This window comes from Camelus ferus, chromosome 5, assembly GCF_009834535.1.
Source record: "Camelus ferus isolate YT-003-E chromosome 5, BCGSAC_Cfer_1.0, whole genome shotgun sequence".
NCBI lineage: Eukaryota > Metazoa > Chordata > Mammalia > Artiodactyla > Camelidae > Camelus > Camelus ferus.
This window is the reverse complement of record NC_045700.1, coordinates 69,446,577-69,470,453: the sequence shown is the minus strand read 5'-3', so window position 1 is coordinate 69,470,453 and position 23,877 is coordinate 69,446,577. Positions and strand designations below refer to the sequence as shown.

Sequence of the window (23,877 nt, the reverse complement as noted above, 5' to 3'; positions counted from 1 at the left end):
AATATAGTTCCCTGTGCTATACAGAAGAAATTTGTTTTTCTTTTATCTATTTTTGTATATAGTGGCTAACATTTGCAAATTTCAAACTCCCAAATTTATCCCTTCTCACTCCCTTTCCCCAAGTAACCATAAGATTGTTTACTATGTCTGCGAGTGTGTTCCTGTTTTGTAGATGAGTTCATTAGTGTCCTCTTTTTTCTTTTTTTTTAAGAAGGAATATAATCAATTCATTAACATTTAGCTTAAAAACTACAATACTTGTGCCAGAGACATTACCTAATTCATGATTTATCTAATTTAAGAACACAAGTTCTGCCAGTTCTCAATTTGTGAGAACTCTTATCCAGACGATCTGATTGACAGGTGGATACAATTATTCTATTATGAAGCTTGCATTTATCCCGGTAAATTCTTCAATGTGAAAGCTTGTCATTTTCCCCCCAGTAGTCCCAAATAATAACAAGTTATATGAAATGCACAGAATCCTGTAATTTACCTCAAGTTTAGCATCCAGCTCAGCATCAGATGCCACCACGTGCTCATCCTCCTTTTTTCCTGTTGCTTTGATAAAGACCTGTTTAGTTTTCCAGTATTTCTTTTGCATTCTGCTGACTACTGACTGGTTATCTTCTGGTCTGGGCTGCCCAAAGGAATCCATGGAATGACTACAGGGAATAGACTAAAATTAAATTTCTTAAAAAATCTTTTCAATAATAAGTATCTATTTAGCCAATATTTAATCTAATTAAAAAGATACTAAATAGAATATTTATGTTAACAGCTAAACATGCTAATATTTTCTTTGTATGGTCTAAATTTATATTTTAATTATAACATATACAAGTAAAAGGCAAAAATATTAATGATACATATATTAATTTTATTTATAACAAAGGTGTTAGAAAACTGCTATGATTTTGCAGTAATGGCTAGAAATATTTCTATTTGACCAATCTCTATTTGTGGACATTTATTAGTTTCCAATTTTTGCTTTTGTAAATAATATTGAAAAATGAACTTGGACACACTTCTTTGCAAACTACTAACATTTCCTTGGGAAAACTTCCTATGGATTAATTGCTATGTCAGAAGAATACACATTTAATAAAAATCCTCAGATATGCAAAGATTCAAATATATACTCTTCTTTAAAAATTACTCAAAGAAATACTTTAATATCCAATTAATAAACAAAAATAAAGATCTTAAGTGTAGGGGAGATACGTTATAAAAGAAACAGAGATGGAAATTGTAACCTTTTGTAAACTTAAAAATTAATGTCTAAGTAATTGTTCTTAACACAGTTAACATGGCTATATATGGGAAATGCAAATATGAAAAGTGTTACTTAAGGAGATGTGAAAAAAAAGAAGTAATAATAACAGTTTTAAAAGCCCAAATTATTCCAATAAACAGGAGGTAGGAACAAAAGGAGATACTAAAGTATGTGACTCATTCATCACTTCCAGGGGAATCAACAGATAACTAATGTATTCTTAATGTTGGTAAAGAAGTAGAGGTTCACTTTCTTTTTATTTTGAAGTAATTACTAATCAAATAAAAATAGGATGTCTAATTTCTAAATTATAAGGAGCAGAAAAAGAGAGCAAGAAAAACTAGCAAAAGCAAAAGAAGGTTAAAAAACAGGAGTAAGGCAACATAACAAACAGTATAAACTAAGATGACAGAATAAGAACAATTATACTATTTAGTATTATAATGCAAACTTCCTCTTAAATTCAAAGAATCTCAAATCATAAAAAACAAAAAACCATATCCTACTATACGCTATTTGGGATCCACCTAAAACAAAATGACAGAGAAAGAATTACGGGTTAAGAGATACCAGGTAAATATAGTACAAACAAAACTAAAGCAAGGATAGCCATACTGATATCAGACAAATTAGGTTTAAATATAAAACATTATACAGAACAAAGGTAAAATGTAAAGCCCACAGGTGGCCACTCCTCCAGATATTCTCTGGACATTCTCCTGTGGATACCCTCCTGGATTCCTGGGCAGTACAGATTAGCCATCATTAACCGCAGAACCTCTAGGTGCTGTGCTGGTAACGTGGTTGGACGTAGGGTGGAATAGAAAATAGAGAATTTAATCTTGGTACAGAGAGGGGCTGGGTCTGATGTAAGCATGGTACTGTCTGAGATACAGTTCTGAGGGAAAACTTCGCAGCTTATTTTTCCCCTCCAATTTCTGTCTGCTTTTGGTTGCTTTTGATGGCTTTCCATTAGTTTTCCCCTCAGACTGTTATCAGCATGAGGGTCAGTCCAACTGTATGACAAACAGCTGATCTCTTCTACCAAGCTGACCTAGGCTTAGGCCCAATCAGTTAAGAGAACACAGTTCTCGCGTGAAGCAAGAAAATGTCATTCCAAACATAAGCTGAGGAAGAGAAAGGTAGATTGATGACAGATTGCAGAGATACCTACAAGTGTATTTAATAGGTAATGTGGGGCCAATGAAGGTTTCTAAGCAGCAGAAAGACTAAACAGAGTTCAGAACTATCTTTCCATATTTCAGACAAAATATAATTAAAGTCTGGACCAAGGACATTAGCATAAGAATAGATATGAAGGAAGAATCTATAAAACTTGTTAATAATGATTTAATGGTTTTGCCCCTGAAAAATAAGGGCAATTAGGAAAATAAGCTATCTAAGTGAGAACATTATGCATTTGATAAATGACATTCTGAGTTTGAAATAAGGGACATCTGAGTTTACAGAAATATCTAACAATCAATTAAAACAGTAGTAACAAAAGTTGTTTCAAGTTTGGGTCTCTAGTCAGATTGTCTAGGTTTGAAGACAATAACCCTACTATTTGCCAGCTGTGGGACGTTGTGCAAGTTCCATTAATTTCTCTGACCTTCAGTTTTCTCATCAGTAAAATAGGAATGAGGAAGTAAATAGATTGTTATAAGAATCAAATGAGAAAAATACATGTAAAGCACTTAGAAATTATTGGCAGTTAAGAATCACATTATTTTATACATTTGCATTTTAATTTTTAGATTGGAAATGTTGATTTGGGAGTTAAAGATTGTTAAGCAGTGAGAACAGACCTTTAAGAAAGAAAGCAGAAAGGTGGTAATATTTGGAGATTTGAGGAAGGTGAAGCAAGTTTAGGCGAGGTTCTTGATATTGTGCTATGGATTCACCATAATAAGAACAGTTTAATGATAAATATGTACTACATATAACAGGTATTTAAATCCCCAAGTTGAAAGAAATTAAAAAGAAACTTACAGGTTATCGAGTTCAATAGATTTCTATTTTGGTGTAAAAGGATGGAGACTTCCATAAAATGAGAAACCAATAAAATAATTTTTAAAATCTTAACCATCACTGAGAGAATATAAAACAATTACATGGAGAAAATGAATTCTATATGGAGTTAGAGTGAAAGCTTCTACTAATTCCATCACCGAACAAGAGTACTATAGAGGATTAAAGCATCATTTACCCTCATTTGTCATAAAGTCATTCACCAAGGCACTAGCAATACAGACTGTGTGCTTATTTAACAGTTTTTATAAGTAAAATAGCTTTATTTCTTTGACTAATATGAAATTGCCAACATTAGACCAACATTAAGCCATTTTTGTGCTACAAAATCAAGAATTTAATATGGTTCAACCTAAAAAAAAGGAATTCAAACTTACCTCAGAAGAAAGTGCTTTGAGAACAAATGATCTACCTAAACCATGTCACATCTCAAGTCTTTTTCAGGGATCTAGACTGATGGGTTAACACTACGGCCTGCCAGCAAATTAGTCCTTAGCTGACTTCTTGCTACAACAGCAGAGTTGAGTAGATCCAGCAGACTGTATAGGCCCACAAAGGCAAAATTATTGACTATCATGTTTTTTCACAGAAAAAGTTTACAGACACCTGATCTAGACAATAGTTTTCAGAGTATAGTCTGAAGAGTCATAAGCCTCTTTAAGCTTTACTTTGTACTGAGATAATGATTATTCCTTATTCATATGTATGTATACATTCATACACACACACACACACACACACACACACATATAATATATATCATATACATAATTTTAAGGCACTGCCTGACTAATCTTTCATCAGTTGTCCATTAATTCTGGAATGGTTTCTGAGTCTGGCAAATCAGTGAGTAGATTATGATACAGGGTTTTCTGTATGCCACCTTTAACAGATGGAGAGAAACTGAAGCCTACTGAAATCGTTAGGGGCTACTGATATGAAAGACAAACTATTAAGTCACAGATGGAGACTCTGCCCCTCAAACTTCCCTAAAGGATATATTTTATAAAGTACCAGCTTTAACATCAGACTAGAATTGCATCCAGGTTATGAATATAATCCTTTCAGATAGGTGACCTTAACTGTTGTTTAGCCAACATGAGTTTGGTTACTCAGATACTAGAACCATTACAGGACTAGAGCAGTTGAAATTTACAAATACTCTAAGACAACAGAACTGGTGCGGAACTAAATTAGCTGACATTTCCAATAATCCCAATAAGGAAATAAGTTTCATATACATATTAAATGCCAGCTTTGTTCTGGGTACTACACTTGACACTGCAATCTTAATGCCAGAAAGACACTGAATGAGAAAGTTAAATATAGATGTGTGCTTATCTAAAATAGAAAGAATATGGCAATTGCTTATAGCCAATCACACACCCTAAAATTCATACTAAGAAGGTAAACTGCCCACAAAGAGGTTACAATCTTGACCTAATATACTTATAAAAGGACTAAAGTGTAATCTTTTTTCAAAAAGAATTCAAAATTATATAAAAGGTACAGTCTTAGAGGAGGCTTAAGATATTTACAAGTTCCTGATAATCTTGGTACTACTACTTACTAAAATAATAATCACTATACTTGTAGAGGCTTTGATAGTTTTAAAAACATTTTCATAAATTTTATCTCCTTTGATCTTGATAACTTTGAAAGCTAGAAACAGCAGATTTTATTATTCTAGTTTTATAAAGGAGATCACTGAGGCACTGTTAAATTAAGGGAAATTTCTCAAGGATACACATACATTAAGACCAATCCTGATACACAGCACACAACCTAGTCTTTTGACTTCAAAAGCAATGAATGCTCTTTTGCATTTTGAAGGTGGGGAAAAGCGTGATTAAGGTTATCTCCTATCTTATAGTGAGTTATCTAAAACATACAATATTAGTTTCCTAATTTTCAGGCAACTGGCTTCTAAAAACCTATAGGTTTCCAAAAAGTAGTTAGGTACATAAAAAGGATGTTGCTTGTAAGAATGAAAACAGAAATAGGTCATTAACAAAACTGAAAACTCTAATATTGCAAACTACATTTGAATTTCTAGGTACAATAAAATTTATTTTTTATAACTAGTCTATATTTTCCGTAGTCAGCATAACCTTACTCTATAAAGAAGAAACTACACAGAAAAACAAATTAGATCTTTTCCCCTCAAAATGATATGATTCAGGATTGTTATCTACTTTTCCGACTGATAGACTAAGAATTTACTACAGAGACAAAGTTTACTTATACCACGTTAGTCATTTCATAAAGAACATATGAGTAGCATTTAAAATAGATAATTACATAATTAAAATTAAACTTTTGCACAGAAAAAAACCATCTACAACAAAAAAATACAACCTATGGAATGGGAGAAAATATTTGCAAATAATGTGACTGATAAGGGGTTAATATCCAAAATATACAAACAGCTCATACAACTCAATATCAAAAATCCAAAAATTCCAATAAAAAATGTGCAGAAGACTTGAATAGACACTCTTCCAAAGAAGATGAACAGATGGCTAAAGACACATGAACAGATGCTCAACATCACTAATTATTAGAGAAATGTAAATCAAAACTACAATGAGGTATCATTTCATACGTGTTAGAATGGCTATTGTCAAAAAGCCTACAAATAACAAATGTTAGAAAGGATGTGGAGAAAAGGGAACCCTTGTACACTGTTGGTGGGAATGTAAATTTGTGCAACCTCTATGGAAAACAGTATATGGAGGTTCCTTAAAAAGCTAAAAGTGAAACTACCATACAATGCCATAATCCCCACTCTTGAGTGTATATCCAGAAAAAACATTAATCTGAAAAGACATACAAACACCAATGTTCACAGCAGCATTATTTACAATAGCCAAGACATGGAAGCAATCTAGTGCCCATCAATAGACAGCTGACTAAAGAAGATATGGTATATATATATATACAATGGAATATTACTTAGTCATAAATAATGTAATATTGTCATTTGCAGCAACATGAATGGACCTAGAAAATATTACACTAAATGAGATAAGTCAGGCAGAGTAAGACAAATACTATATGATATCACTTATATGAGGAATCTTAAAAAAAACCCACAAATGTAAACAAACTTGTGGTTAGCAAAGGGGAGAGAAGAGGGTATGAGGAACAAATTAGGGGTATGGGATTAACAGATACAAACTATTACATATAAAATAAGTAAGCAACAGGGATTTATTGTATAGCACAGGGAATTATACCCATTATTTTGTAATAACCTATAATGGGATATAATCTACAAAAATACTGAATCAGCTTTGCTGGACACCTGAAACTAATACAATATTGTAAACTAACTATACTTAACTTCATTAATTAATTATTCATTGGGTTACTAGAAAATAAGGTGAAAAATGTCAATAACAATCAGTAAGACCATTCAAAATATAAACAATATATTAGAGATGAGGAAATGAATTAGAGAAGAAAATATTTTATCTTTTTGAAAGAATGCCTGAAAACTGTATTTCAAATGTTTTTGATTGTTTAAAGCATGAAACACTAGGATCTTATGTTAAAATGATATTAAAGCTAACTATTTATGAAACTCTAGAATTATATTTCCAACTTTATTGCAAATTTCAGGCCAACACCTCTCCCAATCATATGCTGTGACCAATGTTCCCAAGTGCAGAGCCTCTCATGAAGATTAAATGAGGTAACACATACAAAACTGCTTTTAAAAATATAAAGTTGTATCTAAGTATAATACATTACTTTAATTACTACACATAGCCTTTAAATAAACAAGAATGTATAGGATGTAAATTTTTAAAACCCTAGATGCTTTTTATTTGACTGACACAATAATTTTAGTGAAATAAACTGAAAGAGAAAGAACTTGCCCTTTCAGTTATTAAAATATATTACAAGGGTGCAGTGCCAAAACTGCAGATTGACCACACACACTTATCTGCGTTCCCCTCCCAAACCCACTCAAATAATGTAAAAGTATAAAACAAAAAAGGATCTATTAACTTATAACTATAGATAGAATAAGCAGTGTCAACAGCTGATGAGAGACTTCAATAACATTTTGGAAGACAGCAGAGAAAGTAGTAACCTAAGCAACTAACAGAGGAAAGGTAATGAGAAGTGAGTCAATTACCTTGCCAAACATCTCAAAGACTCACCATTTAGGGAATGCAGTTTGTTGCAGCCACTGTGGAAAACAGTATGGAGATTCCTCAAAAGACTAGGAATAGACTTACCATATGACCCAGGAATCCCGCTCCTGGGCATATATCCAGGAGGAACCCTACTTCAAAAAGACACCTGCACCCCAGTGTTCATAGCAGCACTATTTACAATAGCCAAGACATGGAGACAGCCTAAATGTCCATCAACAGATGACTGGATAAAGAAGATGTGGTATATTTATACAATGGAATACTATTCAGCCATAAAAACGGACAACATAACGCCATTTGAAGCAACATGGATGTTCCTGGAGAATGTCATTCTAAGTGAAGTAAGCCAGAAAAAGAAAGAAAAATACCATATGAGATCGCTCATATGTGGAATCTGAAAAAAAAAAAAAAAGAAAAGAAAAGAAAAGAGAACATAAATACAAAACAGACACAGACTCATAGACATAGAATACAAACTTGTGGTTGCCAAGGGGGGTAGGGGGTGGAAGGGACAGACTGGGATTTCAAAATGTAGAATAGATTAACAAGATTATACTGTATAGCACAGGGAAATACAACAAGATCTTGTGGTAGCTCACAGCTAAAAAAAACTGTGACAATGAATATATGTATGTTCATGGATAACTGAAAAATTGTGCTCTACACTGGAATTTGACACAACATTGTAAAATGACTATAACTCAATAAAAAAATGTTAAAAAAAAAAAAAAAAAGACTCACCATTTAGAAGTTAAAGGAGAAGGGAGGGTATGGTTCACCTGCAGAGTATGTGCTTGGCATGCATGAGGCCCTAGGTTTGATCTCCAGTACCTCTGTTAAAATGAATAAATAAACCCTAGTTACCAACCCCCCACCCAAAAAAGTAAAAAAACCAAAGTGGTTTTTTTTGTTTTTAAAGAAGTCAAAGGAGGAATCACAGAAGTCTGTATACAGCAGGCTGAGACTCTAAACCCTCTTCTTCCCCCTTAATTGATGTCACTTAATGGAAGTTGAAGAAATTGAATATGGAAAGCTCTGATCTTGGGCAAACTAACACAGCAGAGGGTTCGGCCTGAAAACAAAATAATTAACTGAAAGTTTACATACTGAATCATTGAACGTCAAGCTCTTTTCCCCTTCAGTGCTCACCAGTAGCAAAGCACACACATCTCTACTCTTCAGAAAAGACTGGAACATTCTTTCTTCTGAGAAAAATTAAAAGCTCCAGAGAAAAGGAGTATTTCATTTGGATGTCCATCCTAAAAGGATGGATCTTTGCCTATTCACTGAAGAAAAAACTCACCAGTTGATAAGCTCACTCCTACATATCAAGCTTTCAATTAGCTTTGTAATGGTCTTATATAGAGAGAGCCAAAGATAGCCAGATATCTGAAGAAACTCTCCATTCTAGAAAGGCCTCTGACCTAAAACAACAACAACAACAACAACAACAACGGAAAACATCTGAAAGGAAACAAAGACAATATAAGAAAGAAAAGAAAACAAAACATAACCCTCTAACTAATATCCCTCAGATACTATAAGATATTATCTTAGAGAAGTAAGTAAAGATACTACTGCTCCCACAAAAAAAGAGCAGACTATCCCTCATAAAGGAAAAATAAAAGAATGAGAAAGACTCCTTGGAGAAAAAGTATAATAGCTGAAATTTTTTAAACATTAATGAAAGGGTTGAAAAATAAAAGAAATCTCTCAGAAAGTAGAACCGTAAGAAAGGTAAGAAAATTAGAGTCAGTCCAGGAAGTCCAATATTTGACTAAAGAGTATTGAAAGACTGCTTAAGGGAAGAAATAATTGAAGAAAATATTCTATAATTGAAGGAAACCAGTCTCCACACAAAAAGAGATTTGCTCCAAAATACATCATTGTGAACTTCAGAAAACTAGAGATAAGAAGAAAGCTTTAAAGAGAAAAGCAGATCACATACAAAGCACTGGGAGTCAGAGTAAGAGCAGATTTCTCTAAAAGAGCAATGCAAGGTAGAAGACCTGAATCCAGCCCGGAAAAGCAATGAAGGGAAGGCCCAAGATGACAGCTACACAGAACAAGCAGCTCAAATTTAAGCAGCTCAAACTTAAAGGACTTTGGAAAGGAGATCTCTAGGAAACATATCTGATATGTTTGATCGTATTACAGTCATACAGCAGAAATGGTAGTACAATTGGAAAAAAGAGATCAATGTATTCAGAAAATCAGGTTTAAAAAAAAAGCAGTATTAACTCCAATAAAAATGAAGGGAAAGAATATTCAAAAAAGGAGGAATGGTTATAAGGCATTAAACCAACTATGTTGTTGGTTTTTTTCTCCCAGTTTTATTGAGATATAACTAACATACAGCACTGTACAAGTTTAAGGTGTACAGTATAATGATTTGACTTACATACATAATGAAATGATTACTACTTTAAGTTTAGTGAACATCCATCATCTCATATAGATATAAACCAAAGAAACAGAAGAAAAATTTTTCCTCATGATGAGAACTCTTTACGATTTACTTTCTTAACAAGTTTCATATACAACATACACCAGTGTTAATTATATTGCATCACCAGTACTTATTTATCTTATATCTAGAAGTTTGCACCTTTTGATTGCCTTTATCCAGTTCCTTTCCTCCCACCCTGATAACCAAATCTGATCTCTTTTTTCTAAGAGTTTGTTTGTTTTTGAAGCGTAACTGACCTATAACACTGTTAGTTCCTATTATGTATATAGTGATTCAATAATTCTATTCATTCAAAATGATCACCACGATAAGCCTAGTTACCATCTGTCACCATACAAAGATATTACATAATTATTGACTATATTCCCCACACGATACATTTCATACCTGTGACTCATTTACTTTGTGACTGCAAATTTGTACCTCTTAATCTCCCTCTTCTCTTAATCTCTCCTCTCCCCACCCATCTCCTCTCTGGCAACCACATGTTTCTTCTCTGTATCTGTGTCTCAGTTTGTTTTGTTATGCTTGTAAATGGCAAGGTTTCATTCTTGTTCATGGCTGAGTAAAATTTTATATATATATACACACACACACACACACACATATATACATATACACATACATATACACACACACATGCCCACACCATATCTTCTTTATCCATACATCTATTGACGGGCACTTAGATTGCTTCCATTTCTTGGTTATTGTAAATAATGCCGCAATGAATACAGAGGTGCATCTATTTTTTGGTATCAGTGTTTTTGTTTTCTTTAGATAAATACCCAAGAGTAGAATTGCTGAATTATATGGTAGTACTATTTTTAATTTTTTGAGGAATCTCCAAACTGTTTTCCATAGCGGCTGCACTAATTTACATTCCTACAAATAGTGCTGAAAGGTTCCCTTTTTTCCACATCCTCACCAATATTTATCGTTTTCTTTTTCATAATAGCCAATCTAACAGGTATGTGGTGCTATCTCACTGTGGTTTTGATTTGTATTTCCCTGACAATTAGTGATGCTGAGCATCTTTTCCTGGGCCTGTAAAGCTGAGAGCATTTCCTCTAAAGATGAGGAATAATACAAGGATGCCCACTTTGCCACTTTTATCCAAAATAGTACTGGAAGCCTAGCAACAGCAATCAGAGAAGAAAAAAAGAAATCCAAATTGGGAAGAAAATAGTAAAACTGTCAATATAGCTATAATGGGGGAGGACAAGAGGGGAATGTGGCAGTAAAGGATAGCTAAGTCCTCATCTACCATAGAAAGTAGGTAGATAATGCTTTAAATTATTAAATCAAAAAGTAGCATATGAACATGTGATTTAGAAAAACCAGAGGAAACAGAAGTGTTGAAGCTAGGTGACACTGGAGATTGGAACTGGGGTAGTAATGTGAGGACTGCTTTTATACATTATGGTCCCGTTAATATTTGACTTTTAAAAGTCACGTACATGTAAAACTTTAACAAAATAACAATTATTTTGAAAAATAAGCCTGAATATGAAGCTTACTAATTAAGACACACTAGTACTGGTACCAGAACCATACAGTAGTGGAATAAACAAACAAAATCTACAAGGAGACCAAAAAATAGAAAAGAATGTAGTACATGATCACTGTATTAATTTCCTATGGCTCCTGTAACAAATGACCACAAATTGTTGGCTTAAGACAATAGAAATGTATTATCTCACAGTTCTGGAGGTCAGAAGTCTGAAGTCAAGGTATCAGCAGGGCTGTACTCCCTCTGGGAGGCTCCAGGGAAGAATACCTTCTTCCCTCTTCCAGCTTCTCACAGCGACTGGCAGTCCTTGGCTAATGGCAACATAACTCCAATCTCTATCTTCACGTCACCTTCTCCTCTGTGTATGTGTTTTATCTCCCTCTCTCTCTCTCTCTCTCAAAAATGAGTACATTTTTGACGGCATTTAGGACCCTCCCAGGTATCCAGAATAATCTCATCTCAAGATCCTTAATCACAGCTGCAAAATTTTACCGTATGAGGTAACACAGATGGATTCAAAGAATTAAGACCTGTTATCTTTGGGGAACACATTCAGCCCACTACAATGAATGTAGCATTTCAAATCAGTAGGGAAGAATATATTATTCAATGAATATTGTTGGGACAATTAATCATCTGCAAAAAGAGTTTGATTCTGAGTCATGTAAGAATGATTCAAATTTTAAATGTTAAAATTTTATAATAATACCATGTGAAAATACAGATGAATGTTTTGTAAGTTTTTTGGTGTCAGAAAACTTTCTAAGGCAGAACCAGGCACAGAAATCATGTAGAACATTATAAAAATTTCTAATTTATATAACAAAATGGACCATAAGCAAATTTTGAAAAGATATAACTCGGTAAATTAAGAATAAGTAAGAAAAGGTTAATATTTTTAAACTAGAGAACTCAAAACTTACTAGTGAAAAGGCAAACTCACCAATTAAAAAATAAAAATGAAACAAGAACAGGCAATTCTTAAGAGAACTTCAAAAGTCCAATGAATACACAAAATATTATTTAATTTTTTTGTAATTAAAGCACAAATGAAAGAAAAATATGTTCATCTGTTAGATGAGCAATGATTTAAAAGGTTAACAGCTTCTAGGAAAGATGAGGGAATGGATGTATGTTTGCATAATTCCTTTCCCTGATCAAAATATGACCAAAATCAGAGAAGGAAACTCTTGCAAAATTGCCACATCTCAATTGGGTTGTTTGTTTTTTTGTTGAGTTGTATGAGCTGTTTATATACTTTGAATATTAACCCCTTTATCAGTCACATCATTAGCAAATATTTTCTCTCATTCAGTAAGTTGTCTTTTCATTTTGTAGATGGCTCCTTTTGCTGTGCAAAAGCTTTTAAGTCTAATTAGGTTCCATTTTTAAAAAAAAATTTTTTTTGAGGGAAGATGTTATTAGGTTTATTCATTTATTTATTTTTAGAGGAGGTACAGGGGATTGAACCCAGGACGCAGTGCATGGTAGTGCATGCACTCTATCACTTGAGCTATACCCTCCCCTCTATTTGTTTATTTTTTCTTATATTTCTTTTACTTTAAAAAATGGGTAGAAAACTTGAATAGACATTTTCCCAAAGAAGATATGATTGCCAACAGGCTCATGAAAAGATGCTCAATATCATTAATTATCAGAGATATGCAAATTAAAACCATAATATCACCCTACACCTGTCAGAATGGCTATCAGCAAAAAACCCCATGAATAACAAATGTTGGAGAGGAAGTGAAGAAAAGGGGAACTCTTGTGCACTGTTGGTGGGAATGTAACTTGGTGCAGCCACTGTGGAAAACATTACAGCAGTTTCTCAAAAAACTAAAAATAGAACTATCATATGACCCAGCAATTGCACTCCTGAGTATATATCTGAATAAAAAAATGAAAACACTAATTCGAAAAGATATATGCACCACAAAGTTCCTAGCAGCATTATTTATAATTGCCAAGATATGGAAGCATCCTAAGTACCCAACAAAAGACAAGTGGATAAAGAAGATATGGTATATATATTCAATGGAATACTACTCAGCCATAAAAAAGTATTAATTTTTGCCATTTGCAACAACAAGGATGGACCTAAAGGGTATTATGCTAAGTGAAATAAGTCAGACAGAGAAAGAAAAATACTGTATGGTATTAATTGTATGTGGCGCCTAGAAAATAAAACAAAGTAGTGAATATAGCAGAAAATAAACTCACAGATATAGAGAACAAATTAGTGGTTGCAAGTGGGAGAGGAAAGGGGTAGGGGCAAAATAGATGTAGGGGATTAAGAGGTACAAACTACTACATAAAATATAAATAAGCTGCAAGGATATACTGTCCAACATGAGGTATAGCCAGTATTTTATAACTATAAATGGAATATAACCTTTAAAAATTATGAATTTACATCTATAACTTACATAATGTACATCACCTATATCACAATAAAAAATTAAATAAAATTAATCCCTGTATTCATTAAAGCAGGTCTCCAATGGGAAAAAAACTGCCATATCTCATAGCACTGATACCAATGAATAAATGTCAGATACAACGAAGTTTGCACCATATTCAATTAAAGAGGACGTCCAAATCTGACAAGCATCTCCTCTAACCTAAAGCAGATTCAGATTTGGTTCTGGCAAACTGAGTGGGTCCTGAAGAGCAATTCCAATTATCAATTACTAATATGAAAACATGGGTCCTTAAAGGTATAGCAGCCAGACTTAAAGAAGAAGCGACATTTACCTTGTGCCTATTTCCCTGTCTCACAGGCTAGCAGAGAGCACTGCTGAAAGAGATCATTAGGTTTAGGTGACGTATGCTTCTTTTCAGTTCTTCTAGTTTCCATGAGGAGAAATTGTCCATAAATATCCTCAGCCGCTTGTCCTTTTTCCCCTAGAGCAAGAAACCTGACTGCTCCCCATTTCTTGACTGAGTAGAGCTAATTTACCAGAAGTCGTAAAATCAGTAAATGTAATCTTCTTTTAACCTCTTATTCACCACTTGTGACCTAATCAGGCAAAAGTCTTTGGTAATTGTGTCTATTATGAAGACCCAAATGTTCCCTTGAGTGGATTATTCCCGGTCTGGCTGGGGGACAGAAGTATTAAAAGACCACTGATGCCACACATATCCTCTAACAATTCTCTCAAAAATAAAGCTAGTATTTTATCTCCATCTGCCTACGTCCTTTGGTTTCAATCTCAAGAGGGAACAAAAAAGGCCAGAGGTATTGTGTATTGGGCTCCCTAAAACTTACAGTAGCCAGGATATTTTTATTTTCCCTGCCAAGAGGCAAGGCATGGCTGTAGAGAAACAGAATTAGCAAGCTAGTAGCCAATGTACATGAAGAAAACTGAAAGTACTACTAAAATATAAAGACAACTTTAAAAAGAAGAGACACATCTTGTTTTCGGATAGGAAGACTCAGTAAAGTAAAGAAGTCATTTGTCTCCAAATTAATCTATACATTTTTAGTGTTACTCAGTCATTATCAAGAGGTTGTTTGCAATTCTTTTTAAAAAGACAAATTGAGTCAAAAGTTCATTGGGAAAACAAAATGTAAACATAATCAGAAAAGAATATGGAAAAGAAGAATAAAGAGATTTAAAGCAATATTAATTAAATCAGTATTTTACTGCTTTTCCACTTCTACTTTAGAAAGTTCCAAGAGAATATCATGCCCATCCTAACAAGGAGAATAAACTAGATAACTTACAAAATTATGTGTTTTCTTAAAGCCCATTAGAGAGTTGAAGATGTAGAAAAGCTAATGAACCAAAATCCAGAAAGTGAATAGTCCTACCTAGGACTGAAGAGACTTATGGCTCCTTTCATCTTTGGCAGAACAGCAGGAGAAGAAGAGGACGGAAGCTGTTTGACAAAAAAAAAAAAAAAAAGAGAGAGAAAAATACAAGAAAACTACATCTTTTCAGTTCTGAAAAAAGTTGGCCAAGAATTCTATATCCAATAAAAATATCCTTCAAAAATGAAACCAAAAATGAAATTTCAGACAGATAAAAGCTGAAGGAATTTATCCCAACAAGACCTGCACTACATAAAATTCTAAACATTATTTAGGGTGAAGGGAAATGGTAGCATATAGATAGCATAGAGAAACTCAGTTCTACAGAAAGCAAGAGAGAAATCAAAACGGGTAAAAATATATTGATAAATACAAACATTTTCAACAATTACATACACACATACATCTTTAGATTTCCCTAAAAGATTATTGATTTTTAAATTAAAAATATAAAGCATATGTAGAAGTAAAATATACAACAGCCTAAAAAAAAAGATGGTAACTAGAAGTATAAATTGTAATTTACACTCTTACATTGTTCATGAAGTACTAGAATACATTTGAAAATAGGCTGTTACAAGTTCAAGATGCATAATGTAGTCTTTAGCACAACAATAAACAAAGAATAGGAAGAGGCAAAACTAAAAAATCAAGACAGAAGTAGAACATATTTTTAAAAACCCAACTTACCAAAAAGAAGGCAGGAAAGAGGACCAAAGATTAAGTTGGAAATTAGAAAAAAAAAAAAAAGAACACCAAAGAGGACCAAAGAGAAAACAGGAAAATAGAAAAAGAAAACCAACATGCTTAATCTAAACTCAGAAAGCAATTACAAACACATGAATGGAAAATACAACACTGTTAAAAGGCACAGGTTGTAAGACTAGATAAACAAATAGTACAACCCAACTATATGTAGTTTATAAAAAAAAACACTTTAAACATAAACGTACAGATGAGTTAAAAGGAAATGGATAGAAAAAGATCTGAGGGAAACATTAAGCTTATAGTAACGTCAGACAAAACAGGCTTCTAAGTAAAAAGTATTTTCAGAGGTAAGATGAACATTTCATAATAACAAAAGGGTCAATTTATCAAAAGGAGTAATCTTAAATGTGCATGTGACTAATAACAAAGCCACAAAATACAAGGGAAAAAATTAACATAACTTAAGTGGAAATAGACAAATCGACAATCACAATTACAGATTCAACACTCCACCCAGAGTAACTAACAGAATAAGGAATAAAAAATGTAAAGATTTTAAAGGTTTAAGCAACACCCTCAACCAACTTAATTAACTGATATTTATAGATTATTCCACCACCAACAGCCAAATACACATTTTTCCTCCAAGGGTAACTGGAACATTCACCAAGATAGACCCTAGGCTAGGCAGAAAAAAACCCCCAAAACAAACCAAAAATTCAATAAATTTAAAGGTTTTTAAATAATACAGAGTATGTTCTCCAAACCCAACATCACTAATTTAGAAATCAATAGCGACGATCTATCTAAAAAGTTCCCAAATATTTGGAAATAAAATAACACATCTAAATAAATAATGGACCAAAGAAATTGCAGAGAAATGTTAAAATATTTTTAACTGAATGATAATGGAAACATCCAAATTTGTGGGATGCAACTGAAGCATGCTTAGAAGAAAACATAGCTTTAAATACCTATATCAAATGAAAAAAGGTATAAAGTCAATAATTTATGCTTCCACTTTAAGAAGTTAGAACAAGAAGAGCAAATTAAACCCAAAGTGGAAGAAACAAAATAATAAGGATAGGGGAAGAAATCTGTGAAATAGAAAACAAGCAAATAGAGAAAATCAACAGTTGGCTCATTTGAAAAAATTACTAAAAATGATAATGCTTCTAGCAAGACTGATCAAGAAATAAATAAATAAAAATATAAATGAGCAATACAGGGTAGGCAAGAAGAGAATGGGTATGGTAGAAAAATAACTTTGGCTTTATTGGAAATGTTTTATTTCTTTATTTTAAAAATACTTGAAAGAACTATATGACACAATGTTAACAGTTGTTAATGTTGGCTGTTGTAAACATATATATAGTGTGGTACTTTAGTCTTTGGGTTTTGTTTTGTTTTTTAATTGAAACTAAATCCACACACATTTTTTTTAAACCTAAATGATTATTCGCAAGTGAGTCAACAATGGCAAACTAATAATAATAATAATTTACACAGGTGAGTATTAGATGCAAGCAGAAGTTTGAAAAGTTTGACTTAAGAAAAACCTAAGGGAGGAATAAAAAAAAAAACACAATGGAAAAGGGAAATAAGGATATTAAATATCAAAAGCCAGTTCACATGAGGAAATCTTTCCAGTTACAGACTGAAAAGTCTTTCACACACTCCTTCTGTTATTAAAATATAAAATTTTAAAGGAGGCACAGTGAGTACTGAGAAACATAAACTATTAAAGAAAAAAATTTAAATACAGTATGTACCACACAATGAAATCACAAAGTTTGACAGTATAGAACAAAACAATACTGTTGTATATCTGTTATTTAATATCTTGATATTTGGTCTTAGTTCAGTCACTGGTATAAATTTTTAGTGTTTTATAATAAATATTCCTAAAAGTGTGGCATCCTAGTTTTTCCATTAATCTGTTTGCAGTTTTTGCACTTCAGACTAGCTGATCTCTCAGCAACCACCGAACTCTAACGTTGTAATGATTTGTCTGGCAATTATAGTTACTGATAATTAGAACAATGTCTTGCACATAAGTGTTTCAACGTCAAGATATACAATCACTTTGCACTATTAAATAAATACAGAAATTTCAAAGAATACTGTGTATATTAGGCACAAAGAATAAAAAACGATTAAAAATTTGGTCATATTTAAATATATACATACCACTGTATGTTTATTTGGCCAATAAATGTATAATTAACTCCTATTAAAGGATGAAGCACCTGTGGCTACTCCATAAATATTGATGTGAGATGATTAGCTAATATCGCCTTACCGTATGTTGCTTGAGTCAGAACCAAATAAATCAATACATAAATACTTTGAGAAAGCCCCAAACCATGGATAAACGTTATTTGCCCAATAAGCTATTTCACAGTGACTCACAGCTTACGACAGCGTTTAAGATGATCTGTGCATCAGGATCATCTATTACATGAAAAACAATCCGACCCCCTCTACTGGCTAATCCACAGCATCGCGGGTTAGTTGCCAGGATGGATTTTTTCCCCCTCTCCATTTTTCTCACAGCATCAGGCATCTGACCGCTCACAGCTTGTGGGCATGTGACCAGATGATCCGAGTTTCCAGGAGCCGGAGAGGAGCGTGGGGCTGGGATAATGGCCTCAGGCTGCAAGATGTGAGCGCGGAACCCCTCGGGAGCTCGTGGCTTCCGCAGTTTGTCTTAAACCGCACATTTACTTGTTTCTCTTGCCCATCACTAGCCATTTAGTTTCTAAAGAAGACAGGCATTCCCATTACAAAACAATGACTGAAAATAAGCACAACATAAAAAGGTCAGCAGGAAGGCACCTAAAGGCCGTGAACATCTGCCGCTAATGGAAGCGATCTCCACCTTCGAGAAAAATCTCCCAAACAAGCTTCAGGCCCCCGCGCTGGTTCTCCGCCTGGGCGGGTGTGGGTGGAAGGTCCCTTCGTCCCACTGGGACCCAGTTAAGCCCCAAACCACTCTTTATCCGCTCTGCTCGGAGGAGCTCGGACCAGGACCTCATTGCGGAGGGAGGCCGCGGGGGCCGGGGTCCCTGAGGGAACCAAGACGGCCGGCGAGGCCCCGAGAGACCGCGTGCGCGCGTGGCCCGCGCCTCCCGCCGCGCTTCCACCTGGCGGCGTCACCATGGGAACCAAAGGTTTGGCCTCCGGGGCCCGGCCGGACGCGAAGGGCACTGCCCTTCCGCCGCCGGGGAGGGTGGGGGCGAGGGGAGTTCGCAGACGCTCACCTCGACGCCGGATCCCCGACGCGCCGGTCCTCCGCCGCCTCGGGTCGCGCTCGGTCCCGCAGAGGTCGGTCCCTGCGCCCGTTCTCCCCGCCGCCGCCGCCCGCGAGCGCCGCGCTGCCTCCAGGCCGCTTCCGCAGCCGGTGCCCCTCCGCACCAGAGCGTGGAGGTGTCGGGCTCCGGCTGCGGGAGGCGGGAGATTTAAACCCCGCGGCCTGGCGCGCGCGGAAGCCGCGATGCCCTGTTGCGCCGCCGCCCGGGCGTCCGCGTTCACTCCCCTCAGGCGCTCGCCTCACTCCGCGGGGCCCGGGCTCTCTGTCCGTGCTTAAAGAAACTCCGGGACCCTCTGTGTTCCTCCTTTCCCGAATTCCTCTTTACTTAATAAAGTGAAATGGCAAACACCAAACCGGTTAGAACATCAGTATCAGGTACTGAGTGGGAAATCTCCAAGGCGTGGGGAAGTGGGAGGAATTCTCGACTTCCTTTTCTGAGCCTTCGCCCGGGTCCTCCCTGCCTCCTCCGAGCACCACTGCACCTGCCGACCCTAAGGAGCCGCCGCTGCGAGGATGTAAGCGTCTGAGCCTCAGTCATTCCTGAATCCTCAGGCGCTTCTCAATACCATTGGCGGCGCGCGGTAAACGTTCACTTGCTGTATTTAACTCGTATTTCAAAGATTTAAAGAGGATTGAGTTAACAGCTGTTAGTAACTGACCTCAAATGCACGTATATATTACCATAGTTTGTCACAAACGAATCTTCGAGTCAGAGGTAAAATTTGCGCCTAAAAACCTCAGAAAAAAATTGGAAATAAGGCAAAAGTAAAATGTTACTGGTGGAAGATGATTTAGATCCAAACTGCTTTCTTTCTAAAGGTGCTAAAAAAACCTTCCCTAAAACTACAAAATATGATTTAATTAAAACTGTGACATACAGGCTAGAAAGGGGAAAAGTATACCCTTGAGGTAATAACTAAAATCTGTAAGGTCATGAAAGACATAAAGATGGGGTGAGATTCTAGAATATCATCACAAAGTACTTCCTTGAAAGCCTGAAAAAAATAAGTTTTAGAATAGGGAAAGTGTAGACTACTTATACTACTGAGATAATTTGGACTGAAAATATTAAGATGCTTTAATAATTAGACCAGGGATTCTCACCCTGAGATATACAGGGTTTCAAGATGAATACATGGAATAATATACAAAATTTTGGCTTTTTTTTTTTTTTAAAGGAAAGACTCCTAAACTTTCCTCAGATTCTCAAAGTCCAGATACTTAAAAGGGTAAGAATTAGTATTTGGCAAATATGATTGCTGTACTTCCTCAGATCTTTCCTGACTCACTGATAACAAGTTTGGTGTCCCTCCTAAAGGCATACCTCTACTCTTATTCAACAACTGTAGTATGTTTTAAGTATTTACCTGCCTTTCTCCTCCATTAGATGTGAGCTTCTCCAAAGTGAAAAAACCTCATGCATTTCTTTAGCCTTCTTTCTCAGTACGCTGCCTAATACATACTGGTGCTGAATGTTTATTCAATCAATCAATGAACAGAAACAAAGATAGCTAATTGACAACGGAAGGATATAGTATAAAATATCTAAAAAGAACTGAACACTGTTCTTCCCAAAGAATAAGAGATTCTAATATGGTAAGCAAGATGACTTTCACAATGTTACTATGCACCGTAGTTAAGTTTCTTGCGGTAGTTTAGAATGTGCTTGTTCCAACTGGATAAAGTTTAACTCAAGAATATATTAAACTAATAGCTCTTCGGCTCAGTCTGGAGCAGAGAAAGGGCCTCCAAGGAACACAGCAGGAAGTCAGGGTAGGGCTGTTGGTTTTGTTCACTTAATTGGGGGAAATTACCCAAAGATACACAATGTCTCCAAGCCACTATATAATATAGCATTTATACATAAGAACTTTCCTTCACAGGCCACTAAAAACAAATGTGCAAGTTGGGGCACGGTATAGGAAAGGTGTCAGCAAGCAAGGTAGAGCTACTGACACTCCTAGGCAGGAATCGGTCTTCTTACTCCTGGTGTTGGATTGATAAGGAAATATTTAAATAGCCTTGTACTACTCCCTTAACAAATGAGGCAGCTGCAGTTAACACCATTAAAATACTTTATGGGAGGATTTACTTTCACTTAGAAATGTATTCATAGAACTGCTATTTAGCTTTCTATCAATATATTAACAGATTTATCCTAGTATAAACAGGTGCACAAGCTAACTAGAAGACCATTAGATGGCTTGGAATGTGGGGCTTCACAAATCTGGGATCACAGCCTAGAGTCCTTGATTTCCTCAGAGAGCAATGATGTTTACTTTTATTTTTGCACCATCAAGCAAACCTCTGGATAACTCCCAAATAAAATCTCAATTGATATTAGAAAACGTATTAAGAATTCTATCTACCCTTTGGTACCGCTTTACTCTTAAGGATTAGGGATCTGTTGGACCTGATGTCATGGAATCTGATGTCATGGAAAGAGCTCCACTTCCTCAAGGTGTTCTACTTTCCTTTGTAATCTTTGTGATCTTATCAAGGAAGTCAAAAGCAACAGGCCTGTCAGTGGCAGTCAGTGAGAGTATGAAGACGTTATCTTCCCAGATGCTCACACTAGTAATTACTTACATATGGCAAGGTAAGCATGCTCACTCTCCCATACTACATTTTTGTTTATTCAAGTAAGGCTAGAATTGGACAGTATTATTGAAATGATTTTTTTTAATGTGAAATATTACAGACAAATAAAAAAGTATTTCCTCCCCATGAAATAACCATTGAACCTTATTTGGTATTAATAAGTCCCAGGCATATAACTATATATAGAATTGTTTGACATGTTTCTAAACTGTATATCAGATTGTACCTAACAAGATCATCTTTGTAGTCTTTATTACTTAGAAGCATGTCTCCTATCTAATTGGCTATATACCTTCACACTACATATTTAACCTGCCTGGGTTGTGGTTTCCCTTAATAACGTGAATAACATGGTAATTCAAATGATATGAATAACAGGATAATTTCTAAAGTTCCTTTTTGCTTATATACAGTCCCTACAAGAAAACACAGGGATGGATCTTTAAAGTACACATTTACATATTATGCTAATACATTTAGTAGTATACTAGAATTGAAATTAATTTTTAAGGGGAAAAACGTGCCAAGCTGAACATAACATGGTGATTTGGTACCAATAAATGCCACTTAAATTGATATATAGCCGTTCTTTCATGTAGGTAAAGACATTTTCACATTAATTCTTCACATGTATTATAAAATCATCTTTCCAGAGCATGACTGAAGAATAGGCAGAATATGTACTCGTTAAGAGCTTGAGCTCCCGACTCAGATAAACCCAAATTCAGATTCTTACTGGGGCATTTACTGGCTGCCTGCAATCTGGTTAAATAACTTGACCTCTCTAACATATACATTCTTCTTTAAAATACAGATCATTTAGTACCTATGTCAGAGGATTGTTATGGTGGGATAGTTTTTTGCCATTTTTATAGACACTACCAGAAGATAATTTACTTCTTCAGATCTGTGAACCAGTGGAACTCATATTGGAACAAAGAGTAGTCAATTTAATTCTATTAAACAAACCCAAAGAAACACACCTTTTCTACTAACTTATATTAAAGATATGTTTGGGTTATATAACAGAATAATTAACATTATTATATGATTGCTACTAGGAGTTTGTGATAGTAAAAAAATCAGAATTAAAGTGACTAAAAGTTCCTACTGTTCTTATACCTGGTAGTTTCTGATTAGCAAAGTTTGGATAGCACTTAATGAAACATGATTCCAAACAGCGGTTTTTAAAATTAAAAAGATATTAATCGAATATCCCTTGCACATGCATAGTCTTAAAATATCACTTTTTTCCCTTTAAGGAGATATGATAGTATATATCAAAGATTACTATTTCTCCTTATAAGGAACTGATTTCTTAAAACTAGAATACATCAAAGAATTTTTATAAGCAGATTTCAATGTTATTATCAGAAATTCCCAGATAGTATTTATTTTGCAGGGTTATGTGTTCAATTATGTGTATTTTATGTCAATTTAAACTTCCATTTGTTCTTTTACCCTGATAATTCTAGGAAACATTCTGATATATTATGCATTGTTGACAAAGCTCCAAAATGGTCATTCCAAATTCAAAGAAGGATATGAAAAAGCAAATACTGGTCATCTACTCATAGAAAAGCTATTATGTTTTCCTACATTCTAAGTAGAATAAAAATCTTAGGTAACTCAAATTTCTACCCTAATAATCTCTAGGTAATCATCACAGCTGGGTTTTATTTTCAGTTTCCAATATAATAAAATAATAATGTTTTAGAGAAGACCTGGAAGGCAGCTTTAACAGGAAAACAAAATTAAACTTCTTAGCATATGAAGAAATATTATGCTTTTTTCCTCACAGTACTTCTGAGCTATCATTTCTGATGCTTCTGTGCTTCTTCCCCTGCCAGAAATAACCTGAATCTCCACCTTTCCAACCGATTATGTCCAAATCTGGCTCAAATGTCACTCTTCTACATGCCTTTCTTGACAGCCAACTCGCTCCCTACAAATCTAATCGCTCCCTTTGCTATTCTTCC

General features: G+C 34.8%; 1 protein-coding gene across 4 annotated transcripts in view; it reads right to left on the bottom strand.

The window, feature by feature from the left end:
- Positions 1–19,421, bottom strand: part of ICA1L (islet cell autoantigen 1 like) — a 50,357-nt gene extending 30,936 nt beyond the window's left edge. For 2 of the 4 annotated variants that reach the window (XR_004320042.1, XM_032480050.1), the window contains exons 1-3: positions 19,248–19,421; positions 15,277–15,344; positions 497–665 (exon numbers count right to left, since the gene is read on the bottom strand). Coding sequence is in view for 2 of the 4 variants with exons in the window: in XM_032480050.1 (XP_032335941.1) it covers positions 497–665; positions 15,277–15,308 (201 nt within the window). In the remaining 2 variants the exon portion in view is untranslated. Of the gene's footprint in view, positions 1–496; positions 666–15,276; positions 15,345–19,247 lie in introns of those variants that run through there. The other 2 variants (XM_032480051.1, XM_032480052.1) reach the window with 2 other exon arrangements.
- Between the last annotated feature and the right edge of the window lie 4,456 nt (positions 19,422–23,877).